Source organism: Piliocolobus tephrosceles, chromosome 13, assembly GCF_002776525.5.
Source record: "Piliocolobus tephrosceles isolate RC106 chromosome 13, ASM277652v3, whole genome shotgun sequence".
Classification (NCBI taxonomy): domain Eukaryota; kingdom Metazoa; phylum Chordata; class Mammalia; order Primates; family Cercopithecidae; genus Piliocolobus; species Piliocolobus tephrosceles.
The window spans coordinates 95,836,085-95,856,160 of record NC_045446.1 but is presented as its reverse complement, the minus strand read 5'-3'; the positions used below and the strand labels follow the sequence as shown (position 1 = coordinate 95,856,160).

The following is a 20,076-nucleotide window of genomic DNA, read 5'->3' as shown; positions in this document are numbered from 1 at the left end:
CCCCGTCTCTACTAAAAATACAAAAACTAGCTGGGCGAGGTGGCGGCTGCCTGTAGTCTCAGCTACTCGGGAGGCTGAGGCAGGAGAATGGCGTAAACCCGGGAGGCAGAGCTTGCAGTGAGCTGAGATCCGGCCACTGTACTCCAGTCCGGGCGACAGAGCAAGACTCTGCCTCAAAAAAAAAAAAAAAAAGAAATCTAGCATGTAAGATATAGTTCTTATATGTATAGAATATTTCAGTAAATAAGAAGCATGCTTAATGTATAATTAGAGGTATATGTACACTAACAATTGATAGTTGGACACTAAAGAATGTTAACTAATGGATGTACTGTTTTGAACATTTCATTTTTTAAATTTTTTGTAGAGACAGTGTCTCAGCCTCCCAAAGTGTTGGGATGACAAGCATGAGCCACCACATCTAGTCCCTAGCAGTTTTTGACCCAGCTCTCCTTTTCAAAATGCTTTCTGTCCTTGGATACCAACACTACTCTCTTATACCATTTTGGTCATTCTTTATCAGTCTCCTCCACAAATCCGCCTTTGAATATTAGTATAGATGCTCCTCGACTCACAATGATGTTATATCCCAATAAACCCACTATAAGAAAATATGGTTACATGGAAAATGCATTTAATACACCTAGCCTACCAAACATCATAGCATAGCATAGCCTACCTTAAATGTGCTCAGAATACTTACATCAGCCTACAGTGGGTGAAATCATCTAACACAAAGCCTCATTTATAATAAAATGCTGAATATTTCATGTAATTTATTGAATACTGTACTGAAAATGAGAAGAGGAATGGTTGTGTGGGTTCTGCAAATATGAATTCTACTGAATGCATTATCACTTTCATACTGTCATAAAGTCAAAAAAAGTTGAACCATCATAAATTGGGGACCATCTATATTCTCAGGGCTCTATTCTCGGCCTTACTTCTAAATTCTTGTGGCTTCAATTTGCACTTCTCTCTTCACAGATTCAATATATAGCTGCACCTTAGGTAATCTCATAGTTCCAACTTCAAATCCATGGTTTCAACTACCATTGACATAATGGTTATACTTATAACCATTAGAATTTTTTTTCTCTAGCCCAGCCCTCCATTCCATTCACCTATTTGACATCTTCACTTAGATGTTTGGTATCTCAAACTTAACATCTCATTTATTTTCTAGTATTCTGTATCACAATAGATTATCTACTGTTCTACAGCTCATTTGCTGGACACAAGCAGGACCAATCACAGTATAATGACCGGTCTGGAAATAAACGCCCAAGCTAGGTCAGGGAGTCCCTTCTCTACGATTTTTGGACTTGGAACAGAAAGTGAGTTTACCAGTTTGTTTGGGGTTTTAAACTGTAAACTGTTGTAAACCGTAAATTGTTACATGCAACAACAGTATGTTACATGCAAGAGCCATGTTTTCTGTCATGTAGACCAGAGAGGCTGAGAAAGCTGGTGTACAGAATGAGAAACATAGGTGGGAGAAAACCAAAGCCAAAATGTAGAGAAAGGCAAAAGTAGGAGACAAAAAGAGCTCTGAATATTTCATCCCCTAATTCTAGCTAATACTGGGGACAATTGCCGAATAACTCTAGTAACCTATAATACTGTTTTGGGGGGTTTTTTGGCTTGAATTAGTGTGTGTTGGCTTCTCTCACTAGCAACCAGGAACTGCTAGTGACAGAAACAAAATACAGTAAGAGACCAAAATACTTAACTTGATCAATACCTTGCAGGATCTACCAGCCTGATCTGGAATCTCTCTTAAATACCCTCATTATGGCCCAGCTAAAGTGGCTGCTTTTGGCTGTTCATACATGCAAAGCTCCTTTTCAGAGCCTCTTTTCTTTTTCCATTCTGAACTCACAATGACTCATCTTTCAACATCTTTCAAGTATTAGCATAAATGTTACATGCTCTCATAGTAGCACTGATTTCACTTTCAGAGCAGCAGGACTGGATTCAGTTGCGTCCAAATTCAGTGACTAGCCTACCCAAATCAATCATACATACACGCATAAAAAATAGAAATTCTTAGTTATAACAATTCTAACAAATTTCTTACCTCAAATGTCCATTCTTTTTCTTCCTCTCCATCCAGGAACAAACGTGTTTCTTTATAAACTTGGCCTATATCCAAGTTTAATGGAGATAGATCAAATTCAAGCCGCTGCAATTCAAATCCTAGTCCAACACCAATGGCTTTTATGAAGCTTTCTTTAAGTGCCTAAGATACAGAAAGACATTCTCTCTTAGAATTCAGTAGACAAAAATTTTTCATAGAATCTATAGGCCCAACAGATAGGGAGTTTCAATGCTATGCTACATTACAGCTATATGGCTATAAGCTTTTTTTAAAAAAAAACCCTTACAGCATGAAAACAAACCATCCACATGATCTCAAGGCAAATCATTTAAGGTCTCTGTGCCTGTATCCCCTTGTATGCAACCTGCAATCATGATAACAATACCTTCCTCATAGGGATGTCATGTATATTAAACTAACTAACTAACTTATAAAGAGCTTGAAGTAATGTCTTCTGGCATGTAGTAATATATATATCAGTGTTTGTTACATAAGACCTCATGCGTATTAGTTCCTTTATGACAGAAAACATTATTTACAAATCGTAATGTTTTGTTTCAGCTTTAAGTAAGTACTTTCTAACTGAGCATTACATATAGGTTAAATTTTCTTAAAATGAAATGTCATTATAATGTAATATATGCATAAAAACCATAACATTCTCAAGCAATCACCCATTTCCTTCAAGCACTGTTTGGACACTACTGGGTAACCAAGGACTCTGATTTTAAATGAAGATAATGCAATCATTATAGACTTTTGCTTTCAAAATTAGAAAGAATTATACCCAATTCCTATAAAACATATCCAGCTGAGTCCATTCATCCTTAAAGCTTCTGATTGTTTCCCATTCTTTGTTGGTAAACTTTCGTTTCATAATATGAAAGAATTCTGGAATTGAACCACGACCTGTCAGTTAAGGAAATAAAAATTAAATAGCAGTTCTATTAAAAAATAAAAAGTTGCTCCATTACTAAAACTGTTCAAGACAGCACCCCCCAAAGATCTAAAGGGCAAATATTCTTTTGAATACATTTAAAATAATCCTCAAGAAAATCTCAGCAAGTCAAAACAACTTGAAAATTAAAACAGTAAACACACTATGACAAGCAGTGGTTAGCCCAGAAATATAAGAGTAGTTTAACAAGAATTGGTGATATTCTATAAATTATTACTTAAGCAGGAAAACCATATGGTTGCATCAATATATGCCCCAAAAAGTTTTGATACAATTTAGCAGCCAAAGCTGTTATAAATTTTAAATAACAGGAAATTTCTTATATAAAAGGGTATTTATCAGAAGCCCAATTAAAATACTCCTAAAGTAGAACCATATTATTCTGAAGTTTTATTTTGTTACGTAACAGAGAAAAAAAGGGAATAATTCTTTTACTACAATTTTTGGAAAATTAGCAGAAAGCTGAAAACTGTTCTTTTATTCTACATTATTGCCATGGTTATAAAAAATTAATACTTACCTTCTTTAAAATGTTTTCCAACTTGTTTTCTAATATGACTTCTTCAAATAAAAAGATTTTCATTATTCTTTCATGGTTGCAATTGCAAAATCAGTTCATTTAAAAAAACTTGAAACATATCTTTAGTGCCACTATTTCATAGATAACAAAATATTACATAGCATTCGAAAAATAAATGACAAAAGATACAACCCAAAGGATCTCATTCCCAGAACTAAGGGGTAAAATACATGTTAAAATTCATGGTAGGCCTCTGGTATTTAATTTTCCCAAACATTAAAATTATGTGTTTGTGTGTCCTTACCACCAAGCACGAACTTTCTACCATCATTCATTTTATATAAATAAGCATAATATGTATAAATATTTACACAAATATGTATTCAACTAATATTAAAAACAAATTGATCACTGTTCTTGCCTTTTATACTTGGAGCCTAATGGGCCTATCAGAGGTAGGTGAACTACAAACATTTACTAAGTGTATACATGAATGTTAACTATTATATGGTAAATTACTTCCTAAATATTCAACTGCCCTGTATCCTTAGTTCATTATTACATTATTTTCCAGAAAACCTTTTGAAGGTAATCCCTTTGAGGATTCTGTTAATATGGGCTTACTCAAATTCTCACTTATAAAATAACCAACTCCAAAATTTGACATTCTCAAATGATTAACACAATTCTTAAAGAGATAGCTGATACAACACTCTCTATGGGCATTTCTTATGTAAATAAATATGTGGAGAAAAAAGATGCTGAAGATGTTGAACGTCCCCTTCTTAATACTTCACTGGCCTTTAATCACTAATTCTCTTTATGATAATTCAACAGTTAGAATTCCACTAAAAGCATACAAGTGCTAGGTACCACGAACCACATGATGAGCAAAACAGACATGGTCCTTATCTTCATAGAGAGTTTACAGTTTCTCCTGCAGTAAACAAATACCTTTCCCACATTCATCTCAAGAGTAGAATATATTAAAAATTGGTTCTCTCACAAAATATTTATGACTCTCCCAGTACCCCCGCTTCAAGAGTCAAAATAAGTCTCCTCTTAGTTCATCAGGAAGTATTTCTGCTCATCTTGTTGCTGATATGTGGTACTATGGATCAGAATAAAGATCCTCATTCATTTTCAGGCACTGAGATATTAAATTGTGATCTTAAGAGTTCAATGGCAAGAAATTCTTACCCCTTTTGGGGCCATGGATCCCTTTGATTGTTTGGTGTTTACTCCTTAACACCTTCCTGAGACTAACATTAATAGAAGCCCCTCAATAAAAACTGTTTTGTTCAATGCATCAATAGTACATACTGGCTTGATAAATAACATCTTAAAGAACACCTTAAAGAAAGTAAAGACAGAAAGCTTCTGAAGTAACTAAAGTAAATCTGGAAATTTTAAACATTGGGGACACTATATCTCCAAAAATCATAAACTGTTTCCTGTTGAATGGATTTTGGCACAAACAGCATATGTAACAATAATGGGAGGAACAAACTATCTTTGGTTTGGAAGACTGCATTATATATATTGAGTGAAACTGTAGTTGTAACAGATTAATGTCCAAAAAATCTGCATTTAAAAAGATATGCATTTTGTCATCTATAGTGTCATTTTGCTTGCTGCTTTCTTCAAATTTTATTTTTATAACCTCCAAGAAGCCTTCTGATTTTTAACTAAATAAGATGGGGCAATCAAGCAAAAAAATTTAAATAAGCATGCTATTAAAAAACTGATTAACATAAAAGGCAATCAATCTGGCACAATCACTAGAAAGCAATCACATAACTCATTATGTTCAGTCAAGAAATACCGATATGAGTGCATTTTCATATACTTTAGAGCATCTTACTTAGTTCACAAAATAAAAATTTGACAGCAATAGGAAAAGGTGAGTTTGTAAATATTCGGCCAAAGCACAGCAGCGCCACACTGTGGCATTATGGTGGATATACAGTGGGCAAATACTCTGTTAAATGTTAAATACAGTTTACCTCGGAAACTGGAATAAAGAAAAATCGGTAGGAAGAACAGTGAATTTGTCCCTTAAGCTATTTGAAGACAGCACAATTACTGGACATACATGTTAGCAAGTTCTAATACTACCATTACATACACAGAGAATCATCAGTCAAGCTGAGAAAAACCTGATCCTCCATCTTATAGCTTGATCATTAAGGAGAGCACTGTTAGATATTGTATTGTGCAATGATTAGCTAATTAAGACCACACAGAAACTAATGTTTTATTTTAAACACAGAAGTAACATACAACAAAATCATTTAGCTCTAATGCCTTGAGCAACTATTGCTGGCCTATAAAAAAAAATTCTAGTAGTACCAGAACCTCAGGCCCTACCTATATTAATCCCTCTCCAAAACAAGGTCACCAATATGTATACATAAATATGTATATATAACAGTACCTCAGCCTTTAGGAAAATGGGCTGGTCATTTTTGAGGCACGTGGAAGGGAGTTAAGCAATGCCCAACTATGTGCTTGCTTCAAAGTGCCAAAATCTAGCCTTAGATAACAAATCATATTAGAAATTCCAATAGTTTCACTTTCTAAGTACTGAACTGTATATAATAGAATTATATATAATTTTGTTTCTAGGAGAAGTGCCAGTCTTCTAAGATATGAGTTAGTATGTATACGCCGTAATGCTTCACTTATCAGCTCATTTGTCCAGGAACTTATCCAGACACAAACCTAGAATAACACAAAAATATCTGAGCTGCCAATATAGGTTTCACAAACTACATGCACAAAGCCTCTTGCATGTTACTATCAAAGGATGTATTTATATTTAAGCCCTCAATTCGTGAAGTACAGCAGAAAAAGCACTAGAGTGAAATACAACCACCTAGGTTTGAGACTCACCATTTAGGCAGTCCTAAACTTCAGTTGCTCTTACACTGTTTACCAACACATATAGTTATTAACACACAGAGGCAAGAAACAGGCTGATAGAGCTAGAACTACTGTGCTGCGAAAGTTATCCATTTAGGAAGAACTCCAGAGAATGAAGACGACAACCAAGAGGACAGAGCAAGAAGCCTTTTTATTTTTGGGCTTTGAAACCTAATAAATTTACTCTGCTGGGTTTGGAATATGTTTGAGAACTATGATCCCTTTTTACTTCAAACTTCTTTTTGGAATGGGAATGCCTATCCTATGCCTCTCCTACCATTGTATTTTAGAAGACTTGTTTTCTGCTTTCACAAGTCCACCCATGGAGAGGAATTTGGCCCCAAGAAGGATCATACTCCAGTTTCACACAGAGCTGATTTAGATGATTGAGATGATGAGATTTTGCCACTTTTTGGGTTGATGATATTAACACTTACATGAGATTTAGCATTAATGCTGGAATGGGCTGAGAATTGCTGATGCTGGGATGGGGTGAATTTACTTTGTATGTTAGACGGATATAAATTTTGCAGGGGGCCAGAGAATGGACTCTACTGGGTTGAAGGGTGTCTCCTGAAATTCATGTCCACCCAGAACCTTAGAATGTGACCTTATTTGGAAAGAGAGTCTTTATAGATGTAATCAAGTTAAGATCAGGTCATACCTAATTAAAGTGAGCCCTGAATCCAATGCCTGGTGCCCTTACAAGAAGAGACAGACGCAAAGAGGAGACAGAAAAAGTCATTTGAAGGTGAAGGCAAAAATTGGAGTGATGCAACTGCAAGCCAGGGACTGCTAGGAATGAGCAGAAACTAGGAAGAAGCAAGGAAGGATTCTTTCTTGGAACCTTTAGAGAGACCATGGCCCTGCTGACACCTTAACTTCCAGCCTTCCCGAACTTAAAGAGCCTTCTGTCACTTGAAGACACCATGTTTGAGGTACTTTGTTAGGCAGCCTGAAGAAACTAATATACACATAGATACAATTTAAATTATACATAAGCACACACATTCACGTACCCTTAGGAGCTTTAATTTTATGTCCCTGGAGTCAAATTTTCAGATGCTGGTTCATCACTTCTGAGCTACAGATTGAGTATCCCTGATCTGAAAATCTGAAATCCAAAATGCTATAAAACTCCAAGCTTTTTGAGCATCAAAATTATACTCAAAGGAAAAACTCAGGGGAGCACCGTGGATTTCCCACTAGGGATATACTCAACCTGTAGGTTATTTATTTAACATTTACTTAACATCTCTATGGCTGTTTCTCAAATTGTAAAACAGGGACAAAGAATTGGGCAGATTAAGAATAAACATGTAAAACGCCTGGAACTATCAAGGATCTAATAAATATTAGCTCTGAGGCTGCTGTGAAAGTCATTGTTAAATGTGTATCTTCTTTTGTCAACTGTTTTTATGAAGTCCTTCCTATATTCATCAAGTAGGGCTTAAGTGGTTTTCCCATTGATATTTAGAGGGGCATTTCACATCTTAACAACATTAACCTTTGTCTGTCAAATTTGCCACAAATATATTCTCTGGTTTGTGAAAGATGATTTAATATGAAATCATATCTGTTGACTTTGTGGTTTCCTTTTATCATTTTAAGCTTCAAAAGCCATCTTTCAGAAGTTTGCTCAAATATACAATTACACTGTGTTCTAGTAAGTGTTAATAAAACTTTAATTTTGTTAGAGTTGAGGCAATGACTTTCTGATATCACTCATAAAAACTGGTAAATGGGCTATAAATTTTCTTGTTGTTAGTTCTGTAAATTACATCCAATACAGAGTTTCCTAAACATTAATATGCCTAACAATCAACTGGGAATATTGTTTAAATACAGAAACCCGGCCAGCCACGATGGCTCACGCCTGTAATCCCAGCACTTTGGGAGGCCAAAGTGGGCAGATCACCTGAGGTCAGGAGTTCGAGACTAGCCTGGACAACGTGCTGAAACCTCGTCTCTACTAAAAATACAAAAATTAGCTGGGTATGGTGCAGGTGCCTATAATCCCAGCTACTCGGGAGGCTGAGGCAAGAGAATCACTCGAACCCAGGAGGCGGAGGTTGCAGTGAGCCGAGATTGCACCACTGCACTCCAGCCTGGACAACGAAGAGTGAAACTCTGTCTCAAAAAAAAAAAAAAAAAAAAAAAAAATAGAAACCCTGTTGTACCCTCAGAAATTGTGGCTCCCACAGGTCTGCAGTGGTTTCAAGGAATCTGTATTTTTAATGACCACCCTAGCTGATTTCGATACCCTGATCAAAATTTTAAAATAACATGCTATGGTCCTATTACTATGATAGAAAAGAAATCTAGGACTAAACGTACTCTAGTTTCAAGATAAATTATTTTATTATGTGGATACTAGCAGGACTGTTGCATTTTCCAGAAAATTTAATTCTGATATTCTATGTATGATTTCTTCTCTATTGTAGTACAATATATATAATTTCACCCATTTTTAAGTATACAGTTCAGTGGTATACAGTATACTCATACTGTTGTACAATCATCACTACTACCTGTCTCCAGAATTTTTTATTCTTTTTTAAACTGGAATTAAATCTGTCTAATCCCAAATCTTCTTTATTTCTTATCCATTTAATCTGTCATCTCCTTCAATAATATATATTTTCACAAACCAAATCTCTATGTTCAGTCCTATCTCCTTATTCATTCCCTTTCATTCTGGAAGTGTTCCTCAGATTTATCCTATATATCATCAATTCAATTTTCTGTAAAAGCTAGTCCATTTACAGGTTCCTATACAGATTCTTTCAGTACTGACGTTTGCGAGAAAGGAGGATTAAAGGTTTTGCAGGGGATAGAGTTGTATGTTTTTAACTTGAATTTAGTAATAAGGACAATTTTTTCTTAAAATTAAAATTAAAAAGGTTCATGGAGAATTTTTATCTCAGAGAAAAACATTTCTTCTAAGTCCTTTAGCTTTTGAAATTTTATCATAACTTTGTAAGTTTTAAAATTATTTTACATAGTTGGTTTGTTTTTAAAGGGACTGAGAGGCATTTGTTTTAAAAAAATAAGATTCTGGCAGAGCGCAGGGCTCACGCCTGTAATCCCAGCACTTTGGGAGGCTGAGGTGGGCGGACCACAAGGTCGGGAGATCGAGACCATCCTGGCTAACACGGTGGAACCCCGTCTCTACTAAAAATACAAAAAATTAGCTGGGCGTGGTGGTGGGCACCTGTACTCCCAGCTGCTTGGGAGGCTGAGGCAGAAAAGTGGCGTGAACCCGGAAGGCAGAGCTTGTAGTGAGCCGAGGGCCGCTGAACTCCAGCCTGGGCAACAGAGCCAGACTCCGTCTCAAAACAAAAAAAAAAGATGCTGCTACATAGATTTTTCTGTGATGTGATATTGGCCAGGCACACTGGCTCACGCCTGTAATCCTAACACTTAGGAGGCTGAGGCAGGCAGATCACTTGAGCCCAGGAATTCAAGACCAGCCTAGGCAACATGGAGAAACCCTGTCTCTATTATGATATTAAATATATATATACATATACATTCTAAGTCCCTTCAGGTTCATATAGACCTAACTAATTCTTTTATTACAGCTAATAATTATCTGCAGAATGCATCCACCATTAATTTATTTAACCAATTTCTATTAGTAGCTTCAGGTTTTGTTGTTATTCATAAATATTTTGGATAGAGTACCATAAACAAGATTGCTAAATCAAAGCCTATGTATATTTTCAATTTTAACATTATTTTCCAAAAAGCCTGTAGCAATTTCTAGTGCTTCTATCTATATGATTGTTCTTTTTCGACATTTTCACAAGCTCCACGTGTTTTTTTCCTATTTTCTGCAAATCTGATGGGCATCTCATTGTTACTTTAATTTGTATTACTCATCATTAAGGTAATAGCTTATTGACTACTTGAATTTGTTCTTCTGTAAGGTGCCTATTAATATTTCTTAATCACTTCATAGAAGCTCTTTATATATTATGGATATTGACACTTTACCAAATTTGTTATAAGAATTTTCCTTATTCTATTATTTATCTTTTGTATTTGGTTATATTTTTGGAATATAATTTTTTAAAATTTAAATATCGATTCTTTCTTTGATAAATTCTGAACTCTGTCTTGTTTGAAAAGAATTCAGAAAAAGATTTACTGCAACTCGACCTATTTTGTCCTAAAATTGTAATTTTTTTTTTTTTACTTTTAAACTCCTAATTCCTCCAAATTGGTGTATATAGTATGTTTTACATCCACATGACTAACCAATTCTACCAGCACCATTTAATAAATAATCTTTTATTCACTGAATTGAAATATGTATATATCCTGGGCTCTAAGATTTAACTCTTCTAGTTGTCTATTCTTTCACTAGTACCATGCTCTTTTTAGTTTACAATGCCTAACACAAGTTTTTGAAACTGGTAAGGCAGGACCCTTACTATATTTTTCATATTCCTAGTCATCAGTTCTTCCATAACAACTTTAAATGTATGTAACCCAGTTTCACAGAATTTTTCATATTTTGGTATCTGCAAATCCTTTTAATAGGAATCAACAAAATCTCATACTGAGGTCATATACTGTAGAGAGCAGTGGTTAAATATATTAACTTTTACTTTTTAGTTAAGTCAACTTGGACAAATGTCTTAACCTTTTATATAAAATAACAGTAGTACTTACGCACTAGTCTTATGAAGATGAAATAATACCTATTACGCATCTAACATAGCGTCACACACTTGTAGGAATTGCTCAGTAAATACTAGTTACACAATCAAATCGTACTGACAATGGAAAAAGACCCACCTGTAACTGGGAAGGGGGAAAACTCCTTGAGGGTGGAGACTTGGTTTTCCAGTAAGGAATTCAGAGTACAAAGTGACGTGTGACTTTCTAAAACTACTTAAAGGTTTTAAATCCCAAGTGCATTTAAAAAAAAAAAAATTCAGCAAAATTTATTTTGAAAATGTAAAGATGAACATGTAAAACCATAGGGGGAAAATTCTAGCCCTTTCCCAAATTTCAATCATAATTTTTATGTATTTGGTCTATCTTATTTTGCCTTACTTTGTAAACATGGTCATAAAACTAAACAAATCAAAAGTTACCCTTTATGCTCAGCACTTCAAACACCTTTAATGGCAGAAAAAATTAGAAAACGAAGGGAAAACCTTCATTTAAATTAAGATGAAGACCAGGAAAACACTATTCTTCCTAAGAGTAAGAATGTACCGCCCTGGCATATAGTAGGCTATATACTAGATACATTCTCTCCTGCGTGGCCGCAGCCAACAGTGGGAGAACAGGTAGAGGGAGGGAAATGAGCTGCACTCAGTAGAAACAGTTAATGCACCATGAAAGAAAAAGATTCTCTAAGTTCCTACAGGATTCTTACCTATAGAACAAGACGGAGTAATGGAATTGACTCTTTCAATGCACTAATGATAACCTCCAAAGCCAACTCTGTCTTTAGAGCTGACAATCTAGTAATGATGCTTAGTACGAAACACATACTTTTCTTGCTGCTATCCTAAGTTTTGACTACCATCATTTAGCAAGACTCTTAGGAAAAATCCCTTGCTCAATCTCCTCACTTACCACAATAAGTATAGCAATTCAAAGAATCTCCAATGAAGCAAATCAGTGTCTACTTCCCATCCTCATTAAGAAATCATGTTGTGTCCATTCATGCTTCAGAAATGAGTGGCATGGTAACAATACTAGTGACAACTGGAAAATCTCTCTTCTTTTCTGTGTTACTGGACATAGCAATAGCTTTTTCACAACAAAATAAAGGAAAAGGCCTAGACATTGTGATTCGTCAAATAAGATCAACTGAAAAAAAAAGATGGTGGAGGGAGGTCTAATAAAACATAATTAACAGGAAAACGAAATCTGAAATTTTTGCTCAACTGTCTTTCCATCATTTATTAAAAGCTTCAGTTATTAATTACTTGTTTATCCAGCACTGACCATAGCCAATACTGCCCATCAAGTTAACTGGTAATAAAATCTGTTTCTCAGAGGTATCATTTCCAAGCAGATAACAACCCACTGGGACAATTTATTACCGTGTAGTTGTGCTGACTGCACTGTAAAAAACAATGGCCTTTCCATTTCTGATTTTAGAAAAAGTTCCTATAATGACAGCAGAAAGCTGTAAGAATCTATGGGCTAATTCCCATGCTAAGAATCTTCTATGGCAGCAATTTTTTTAGAGTAAGCCACCTATATCCCTGTTGAATACCAGATCCTTTCCTAAGAAAAATGCACATGTACACATCATACAAAATGTAGCAAACAATCTCAGGAGGTTAAACAAAATTCCTCCTTATCTAGGGAATCAGATCAACAATCTGTTACAAGGTTTCCAAAATCACTAGTAGGGCCTTGTTCTGAGCAAACCTGAGAATAGAGTTATATTGGAAAGGTTTATGAGTAGGTAAGAGAAAGAGTAGCTAGTAGGAAAATGCAAGGTAAGGACAATAAATAAGCAAAAGGGAGAAGAGATTCACAGCTACACTGAAGCCTACAACAGCATAGTGTTTATTCATTCACTTGGCAAATATTTTACTATTATATACTAGGCAAGGTACTAAGAGATGTGATAGTGATTAAACTCTGATGTAGCTAACATGGTGCTTGCTCTCACACAGCTTTTAAGTACCAGGAAAAGATAATCAACCATCCTGATGAATAATCAACTGAGACACATTACTGGAATAAGGAAAATGTATTTTATGAGAGCCTACAACAAAAGAACCTAGCTTAGATTGAAGGCTCACAAAGCTTCCCTAAAGTTTTTTTTTTTTTTTTTGAGACGGAGTCTTGCTCTGTCGCCCGGGCTGGAGTGCTGTGGCCGGATCTCAGCTCACTGCAAGCTCCGCCTCCCGGGTTTACGCCATTCTCCTGCCTCAGCCTCCCGAGTAGCTGGGACTACAGGCGCCCGCCACCTAGCCCGGCTAGTTTTTTGTATTTTTAGTAGAGACGGGGTTTCACCGTGTTAGCCAGGATGGTCTCGATCTCCTGACCTCGTGATCCGCCCATCTCGGCCTCCCAAAGTGCTGGGATTACAGGCTTGAGCCACCGCGCCCGGCCTCCCTAAAGTAAAGTAAAGGTGAAATCTAACAAGTAAATAGGAGTTATCTATGCAGAAATGGGAGTGAGAGAAAATTAATACAAGCCTTCCAGACTGAGAGAGCCACATATTCAAACCACATATGGTGCAGGCAGTATGGAGATTAGACAGTTTTACTATGAAATTAGGAAGATGTGGCTTCTTTTATTAAAAGGTTTCTTCTTAGCCTGTTACGTATCTTCTGTAAAAATAGCAGTATATACATCACAGGGCAGTTGAGAGAATTAAATCACAGAATATATCTAAAGCTCTATGTAAAATGCCATGGCACATGGTTAAGTGTTCATTAAATGTTAGTGACGACGACAAGTATACAGTAATTAAGAGAACCTGTATTTAGTATGTATTAAATTGCCTGGGTGTACATTCAACCCCACTACAAATGTCAGTGGTCCTTAAAGCCACCAGTAACAAATTTCTAAGGCAATATATAAGCAACTTAACTACTTTAATAATGTTTGCTCCTCATTTTTACTTGCATAAATGGGCTAAAAAGAGCTGTATTTAGATACAGAACAAAGAGTCGCCCGTTGGTATCCACTGGGGACTACTTCCAGGACCCTCCTCAGATACCAAAATCTGCGCATGCGGCCCTGTGGAACCCGCATATATGAAGTCACCCCTCCATATCCTCAGGTTTCATATCCCGCAAATACTGAATCTTGATATGCGTTTGATTGTGGATGCAGAATCTGCGGGTACAGAAAATTATTCCCAGGAGTAGACCCATGCAGTTCAAACTTGTGTTGTTCACGGGTCAACTGCATATGTTATCTCTACATAAGGACTACAATGCACTTTACTATTGAGATTTTTTTTCAAAACAAACTAACAATTTAACTGAAAAATTGTGGTTAATGTTTAAGTGAAATAAGTCGAAGTACAATTCAAAAAGAATTTCACTTTACCTCTAGGCAAAGTATTATATGGATCACCAGTAACGGATAATCTATTATTTATTTGTAAGTCTGTAAACATTCATGGAAATATACCCTTTTCAGATTTATGCTCTCCTTTACCTTTCTGCACTGAGCACATTTTCTCTAAATTTAAATATCTCTAATACATCTCCTGGCCTGAGATTACTCAATAGGTAAGAACTGAGGCATCAAGACACTTAACTGCTGTACTACAAAAATGCAATGTTACCTGGAAAACTAGTCTTCATTATATCAATCCCAACTTGCAGCTCAGGTTCAGCAGCAAGCACCGCATAGTCCCCTTGATGAGAGATGTTAAAGTTGAAATTCGGGTAAGGATTCGATGAGTCCTTTGCAAGAACTGGCTTTCCTTTTGCAGTTCTTTGCAAACGAATATGATTCCAAGGGATATTCAATTTCTCTGCAACTAATTTCCTTATCATCAGACGACCAGCCTGTTAAGTACATAAAACATTTGGTATGTATTGATGTCTGCCAAAGATACAACCACACTACATGTAAAAGTATTTTTTTTGTTGTTTCTAAAATTTTCATTTTTAAAACTTTTCAAAATACTTAAGGATTAAACACACGTTAATTTAAACTTAACCAATGCTTAAGTAGATAGAAAGTTAAAGCCCGCCTTAACAATTCCCTCTCCTTTGCTAGCGACCAAAGTTAACAGCTGGCATCCTGTCAGTCTCTTCTGTATTTAAATATACGTGCATTTACATGTTTTTGCTAACTCTACATATAAACACAAACATGAGATTATACTTATGTAGTATTCTACCACATATAAGCTTTTAAATTTATAAGTATTGGGAATTATTTTATGTCTGTACACATCCGTCCGGTCCATGCAGTTTTAACTGTAGCATATTTCATAATATTATTTCCCCTTCACTGGACATTTTAGGCTGGCTCTAGACCTGCTGTCACAAACAACTTTGCAGTGACAGCCCTCCTGTATCTACATTTGTGCATATGTATTTCTAGATCCCATATATTGATCACCCAGCTTCAACGATTAGCAAGGCATGACCTATCTTGTTCTCTCTCCCACCTCCAAATATTATTTTTTAAATAACTACTAAAAACACACACACACACACACACAGAGAGTATAAGATGACATGTATTTTTAAAAATATCTTTCAGATTTTTTTCTTCTTCAATTCTAACACTGACTTTTAGAAACTGCAGGCTTTTAAAAGTAGTTCATTTCACAATTCCTTACAAATTATAAGTGTAAAAAATTTTCACCAATGTGCCTTATAATTATCAACTAGTCAACATTTCAAACAGAAAGGTGTTTCAATATGGGACATTTTTAAGAAAGGACTGTCTTTTAAATGATGGTAATTCACGGTTGCTTCAAATTGCACCATATTATAGAGGTTATTTGTTTGGAAATCCCATTTTCCATTTGTTGCTTCAAAATAATAGCTAAAATAAATCCACGTAAAATACTGTTTCCCATGGCATCTAGTGAGGAAGGTATCCTCTCCGGCTTCAGGCTCATTGGCTTCAATCCCGGGGAGCGCAGGGCTACGAACTATATCATACTGCCAATAATTTCTAGGGCCTACCACGTGCAGGGAGTCCTCGGAGAATGGTGGGATATTTAACAGGCAGAATATGCATGGGTTATGAACCCACGCAAAGAAAAAAAAAACATTTAAAGATAAAGACATAAAAACATTCATTACAGAAAAACACAATTTTGTCGGCCTTCCCTACACTTATTTCATAGTTTAGGAGGGTCTCCATTTGAAATAACAGGGGGAAAGAGACAATTTTTACGGCCATCGCGGCCTCCGAGGCAGTTACAAAGGCCGTGGAAACCAGGCCGTGCGTCGCCCGCAACTCCGCAGCGCCGGCTGCTGTCGCCCGGACCGGCCACAGGCTCCACAGCGAGAAGGTCGCCGCCAGCGCGGGAGTGTGGGGTCTCCACAGCCCGGCCCGCCTCCCCCAACATCTGCTTCCTAGGCTGTAAATACCAAAAAAGACCTGTAGTACCATGGCTGCCTTAGCGTCCCGGGCAAAGACGAACTGGCCAATGCGCTCCTTCTCCTCGGGCTGAATCGATCGCACTGCCAGCAGCCATTCGGCTCGGCTAGGCAGCCAAGTGCCGCAGGAAAAGGCCCAGCGCACGCCCTCCATGGATGGCACCAAGCAGAACCGTTTGGCAGGGAAAACCATACACTGCAAGCGGACCTCGCGGTTACCTCCGGCCTGATGGCGCGGTCGCAAACGTGGCCCCACCCCCTTCTTCCCGGCGTCTGTGCGCAGGGGGCGGGACGTCGCTACTCAGACGGGCACGTGGTCCACCGACAGCCCTCCCAGCCCGCCCCCAACTCCGCCACCTCCTCTCGGAGAAAGCAGCTGGGGGCGGAGACGGAGATCAGCTCTGCGCTCTGCGGCATTGTATGACGTCACGTGGGCGTGGCTTCGGCGGCGAGCGAAGGGCGGGACCAAGGCCAAGAGCCCGGCAGTTACGCCACTCACACTTGCGGAAGAGTTGACGGGACAGCGGTGCAGGCCAATCGCAACCAGTCCTCTGGAGGCAGGGAGACTGGGGTGGAGACTTCGGAGACTGCAGTTGCAGGTGGGTGAGCTCCGGGGTCTGAGGGAGGAATGGGATGGTAGCCCTTATTCTCGGGGTCTGGGTTGGCCCCTGTGGCCCACAGAGAAGAGAATGTCTTTGGCTTCAGCTGCTTCATGTACGGGGCACGAGAGAATTCCACCTCTAGGAGGGGGTCTGCAGTGGTGCCCCCTGGAGTTGTGCAACGCGGCAGCCCTGAGTTGCTTCTTTCCCTACCCCCATCCCCATCGGCCCAAGACCCACCCTCGCACAGTACGTTCCCAACCCTTTAGCAGCAGCCAACCTGAAACCCTCCCTCCGAAGGCCGAGCAGAGGCACTAACCCCAGTGCGGGACACCGACCCTGCCTGAATCAGAGGCTGCCAGAGAGCAGCTGGGCTAATGCTGGCTGTTTATTTGGGGCGATGAAGCGACCCAGGTGCTGTTTTGCTATTGCCAAGCCTGGGCTAGAGCCCTAGCGAGAAAACAGGATTCCATTGTTGAGGCATCAGTGTTTCCATCATGACAAGAAGTCCTTGCTCTAGCCGCAGAAACAAGTAAATAACTTTACTCAGTTATTTTCTCAGACTTTGCGAAGGGTCATATTGATGTATGTCTGTTTCCTTAGTTGTTCCGTGTAGGCTGTTGTTGACTCTCGTATGAAAGCCCACGCGATCCAAGTGCCCTGCAGGTTTTGGTCCAGGGAAAAGTTGGTCTCTGCAGATGACTGTAAATGACTACCTGGAGGTCGATTAAAGTGCAGTACTGCGGGATTCAGCCGATTTCCTTCTTCCTCTGACTGCCCGGAAATATCAGCCAAAGGCCAGCGGTACTAATTAACACAATTACCTGCCTATGATTTCTGTCCTATTTAAGATGGGTTCTATTATGTTTTTATCTATACTTGTCTTCATTAACTTTTCGTGATATCATAAGCCCCCCGAATCCCTCGAAAGTAGATGGGATTCTGAGCACACACACACACAAATTCAGATCCCCAAAGGACAGTAAAATGAATTATTGGCTTAATATATCATCTTAGCTAACCAAAAGCCTGTGTCAGCTGCCATATTGAAAATCTGGTTACCAGCTGCAGGGAGCTTACAATCTGGTAAGGCAAATAAATCATATGCATAAAAAGTACAATAAGAGATGGTGTAAAGATATGTAAGTAATACTAATACCCATATCAGCAATGATCATAACTCACTTCTCCATTTTTAACTAAGAATCATAGAACTTTTCCTTCTTGTCGTTTTAAACTGATTTTTGTAACTTTGGTACATTAAGTTTCTGTTTCCAAACACTTCTGTGTACGTTATTGCGCATGTTCTGTGTACTAGTTATTACTGATGGAGACAATGAGCTCAGAGAATTTGTTTAAATTTAGGAATTCATATCCCATTATTTTACCATCGAACAAGAGCTCTGTGTATTAGATCTATGGAGCCTAATACACAGACAGTAATTTAGGGATTATTTGTACTTGGTCTAGAATGTAGAATATTCTCCCCTTCTCCCATTATCACATTCCTTGTTTCCTCTGTATCATTCAGGCCCAAATGTCATACTAAACAGAATGTCTTCGTTCACCCAGTGTAAAATAGCTCACTCTTCCCACTTCCAAACCTCAGCCCCAAACCTATGACCCTCGTGAACATATTTTATACGTTTGTTGAATCCCCTTCCCTGTGTGCTTTTAAAAATTCTCCAGAACTTAGCTTAAACCTTCTCTTAGGGCCTACTTCAGAGTACCTTTTTCCAAAACAGTATTGTTTATATAATTCATTTGGCAGTTATTCTAGTATTGCCTTATGACGTCTCTCCTATTGTCCTGAATTATTTGCATGTAATCTTGCAAAATAGAATATAGTACTTGAGAGGGAATGTCATGTATACCTTTTACAAATAGTGTACATGAGTAAATATTATTAATGACTCCACAATAGATTTATTACTGTCCAGGGTAACACTGCTTTTTATATTCTATCTGCCTTTACTTCCCTCACTTCTATTAAGGAAATGTAAATATACAGTTTATAACTTGCTTAGCTGTATTAAATGAACCCAACAATTTTATTAAAATATTTTTTATTGCATTTGTCGGGGAAGAAGAGGACTAAAATAATAGGGGCTCACTCAATCTGTAATGATCATCTTGCTTGGTGCCGATCTGTGGCTTCTTAGCAGGATTCTGAGGGATTCGTATTCTATTTCCAGCTCTACCACCAATTGTCTGTGTGACTTTGGTCACACAGGATCCTATGCATGACATAACCTCTTCCAGGTATTAATTTCAATGGAAAGGCATTGTATGAGTCATCTCTAAGTCTAGGTGTTTTTTAGATGTATTCACTAACTTTTTATTGGGTCACAAACTTTATTCTACCTCAAAACCTTTTTTTCCCCCAAGACTTATTTGAATAGCTCCATAATTCTACCAGTTTCTCAAGGAAGAAACCATGATGCTGCTTTTCTTTGATTCCCTATATCCAATCCATCTCCAAGTGTTTTTGGTTTTACTTCTAAAATACAGCTAAATCCATTTGTTTCTCTTTATTCCCACTGTTAACAATCTAGTATAACCCACCATCATTTTTCATCTGAAATATTAATCAGTTTTCTAGCCTGCCTGAGAAAGGGGAGCACTCTCTTCCAATGTCTTCCATGCCATAAGCACAACCTGCTTTCAGAGCTAAATCTAGAAATCCATGCCCTTAATTCTCATGTTATATTGCCCTCTAATTAGACTGAGAAGGAGAGGCCAGTAAGGTAGGATACCTGAAGAATGTTGTGGCATAGAAATTAAAAAGACGAATGTTTCAAGGACTAGTTAACGGTGTGAATATTCCTAAGAGGTGAAAGAAGATGAGGAAAGAGAAGTGAGAATTTAGCTTCAAGATGGTAGTGTGGTGACATTGACAAGGG

At 37.7% G+C, this 20,076-nt stretch overlaps 2 protein-coding genes across 4 annotated transcripts in view; one reads left to right on the top strand and one right to left on the bottom strand.

The window, feature by feature from the left end:
- AASDHPPT (aminoadipate-semialdehyde dehydrogenase-phosphopantetheinyl transferase) overlaps positions 1-16,982 on the bottom strand; it is a 22,499-nt gene extending 5,517 nt beyond the window's left edge. Inside the window, exons 1-4 of the mRNA XM_023208162.2 lie at positions 16,585-16,982; positions 14,792-15,017; positions 2,889-3,010; positions 2,081-2,242 (exon numbers count right to left, since the gene is read on the bottom strand). Of these exons, the coding sequence (XP_023063930.1) occupies positions 2,081-2,242; positions 2,889-3,010; positions 14,792-15,017; positions 16,585-16,767 (693 nt within the window). The 5' untranslated portion in view covers positions 16,768-16,982. The remainder of the gene's footprint in view (positions 1-2,080; positions 2,243-2,888; positions 3,011-14,791; positions 15,018-16,584) is intronic.
- KBTBD3 (kelch repeat and BTB domain containing 3) overlaps positions 16,740-20,076 on the top strand; it is a 29,237-nt gene continuing 25,900 nt past the window's right edge. For 2 of the 3 annotated variants that reach the window (XM_023208157.3, XM_023208158.2), the window contains exons 1-2: positions 17,021-17,173; positions 17,777-17,977. The gene's annotated coding sequence lies outside the window, so the exon portion shown is untranslated. Of the gene's footprint in view, positions 17,174-17,776; positions 17,978-20,076 lie in introns of all 3 variants that reach the window. The other variant, XM_023208159.2, reaches the window with a different exon arrangement.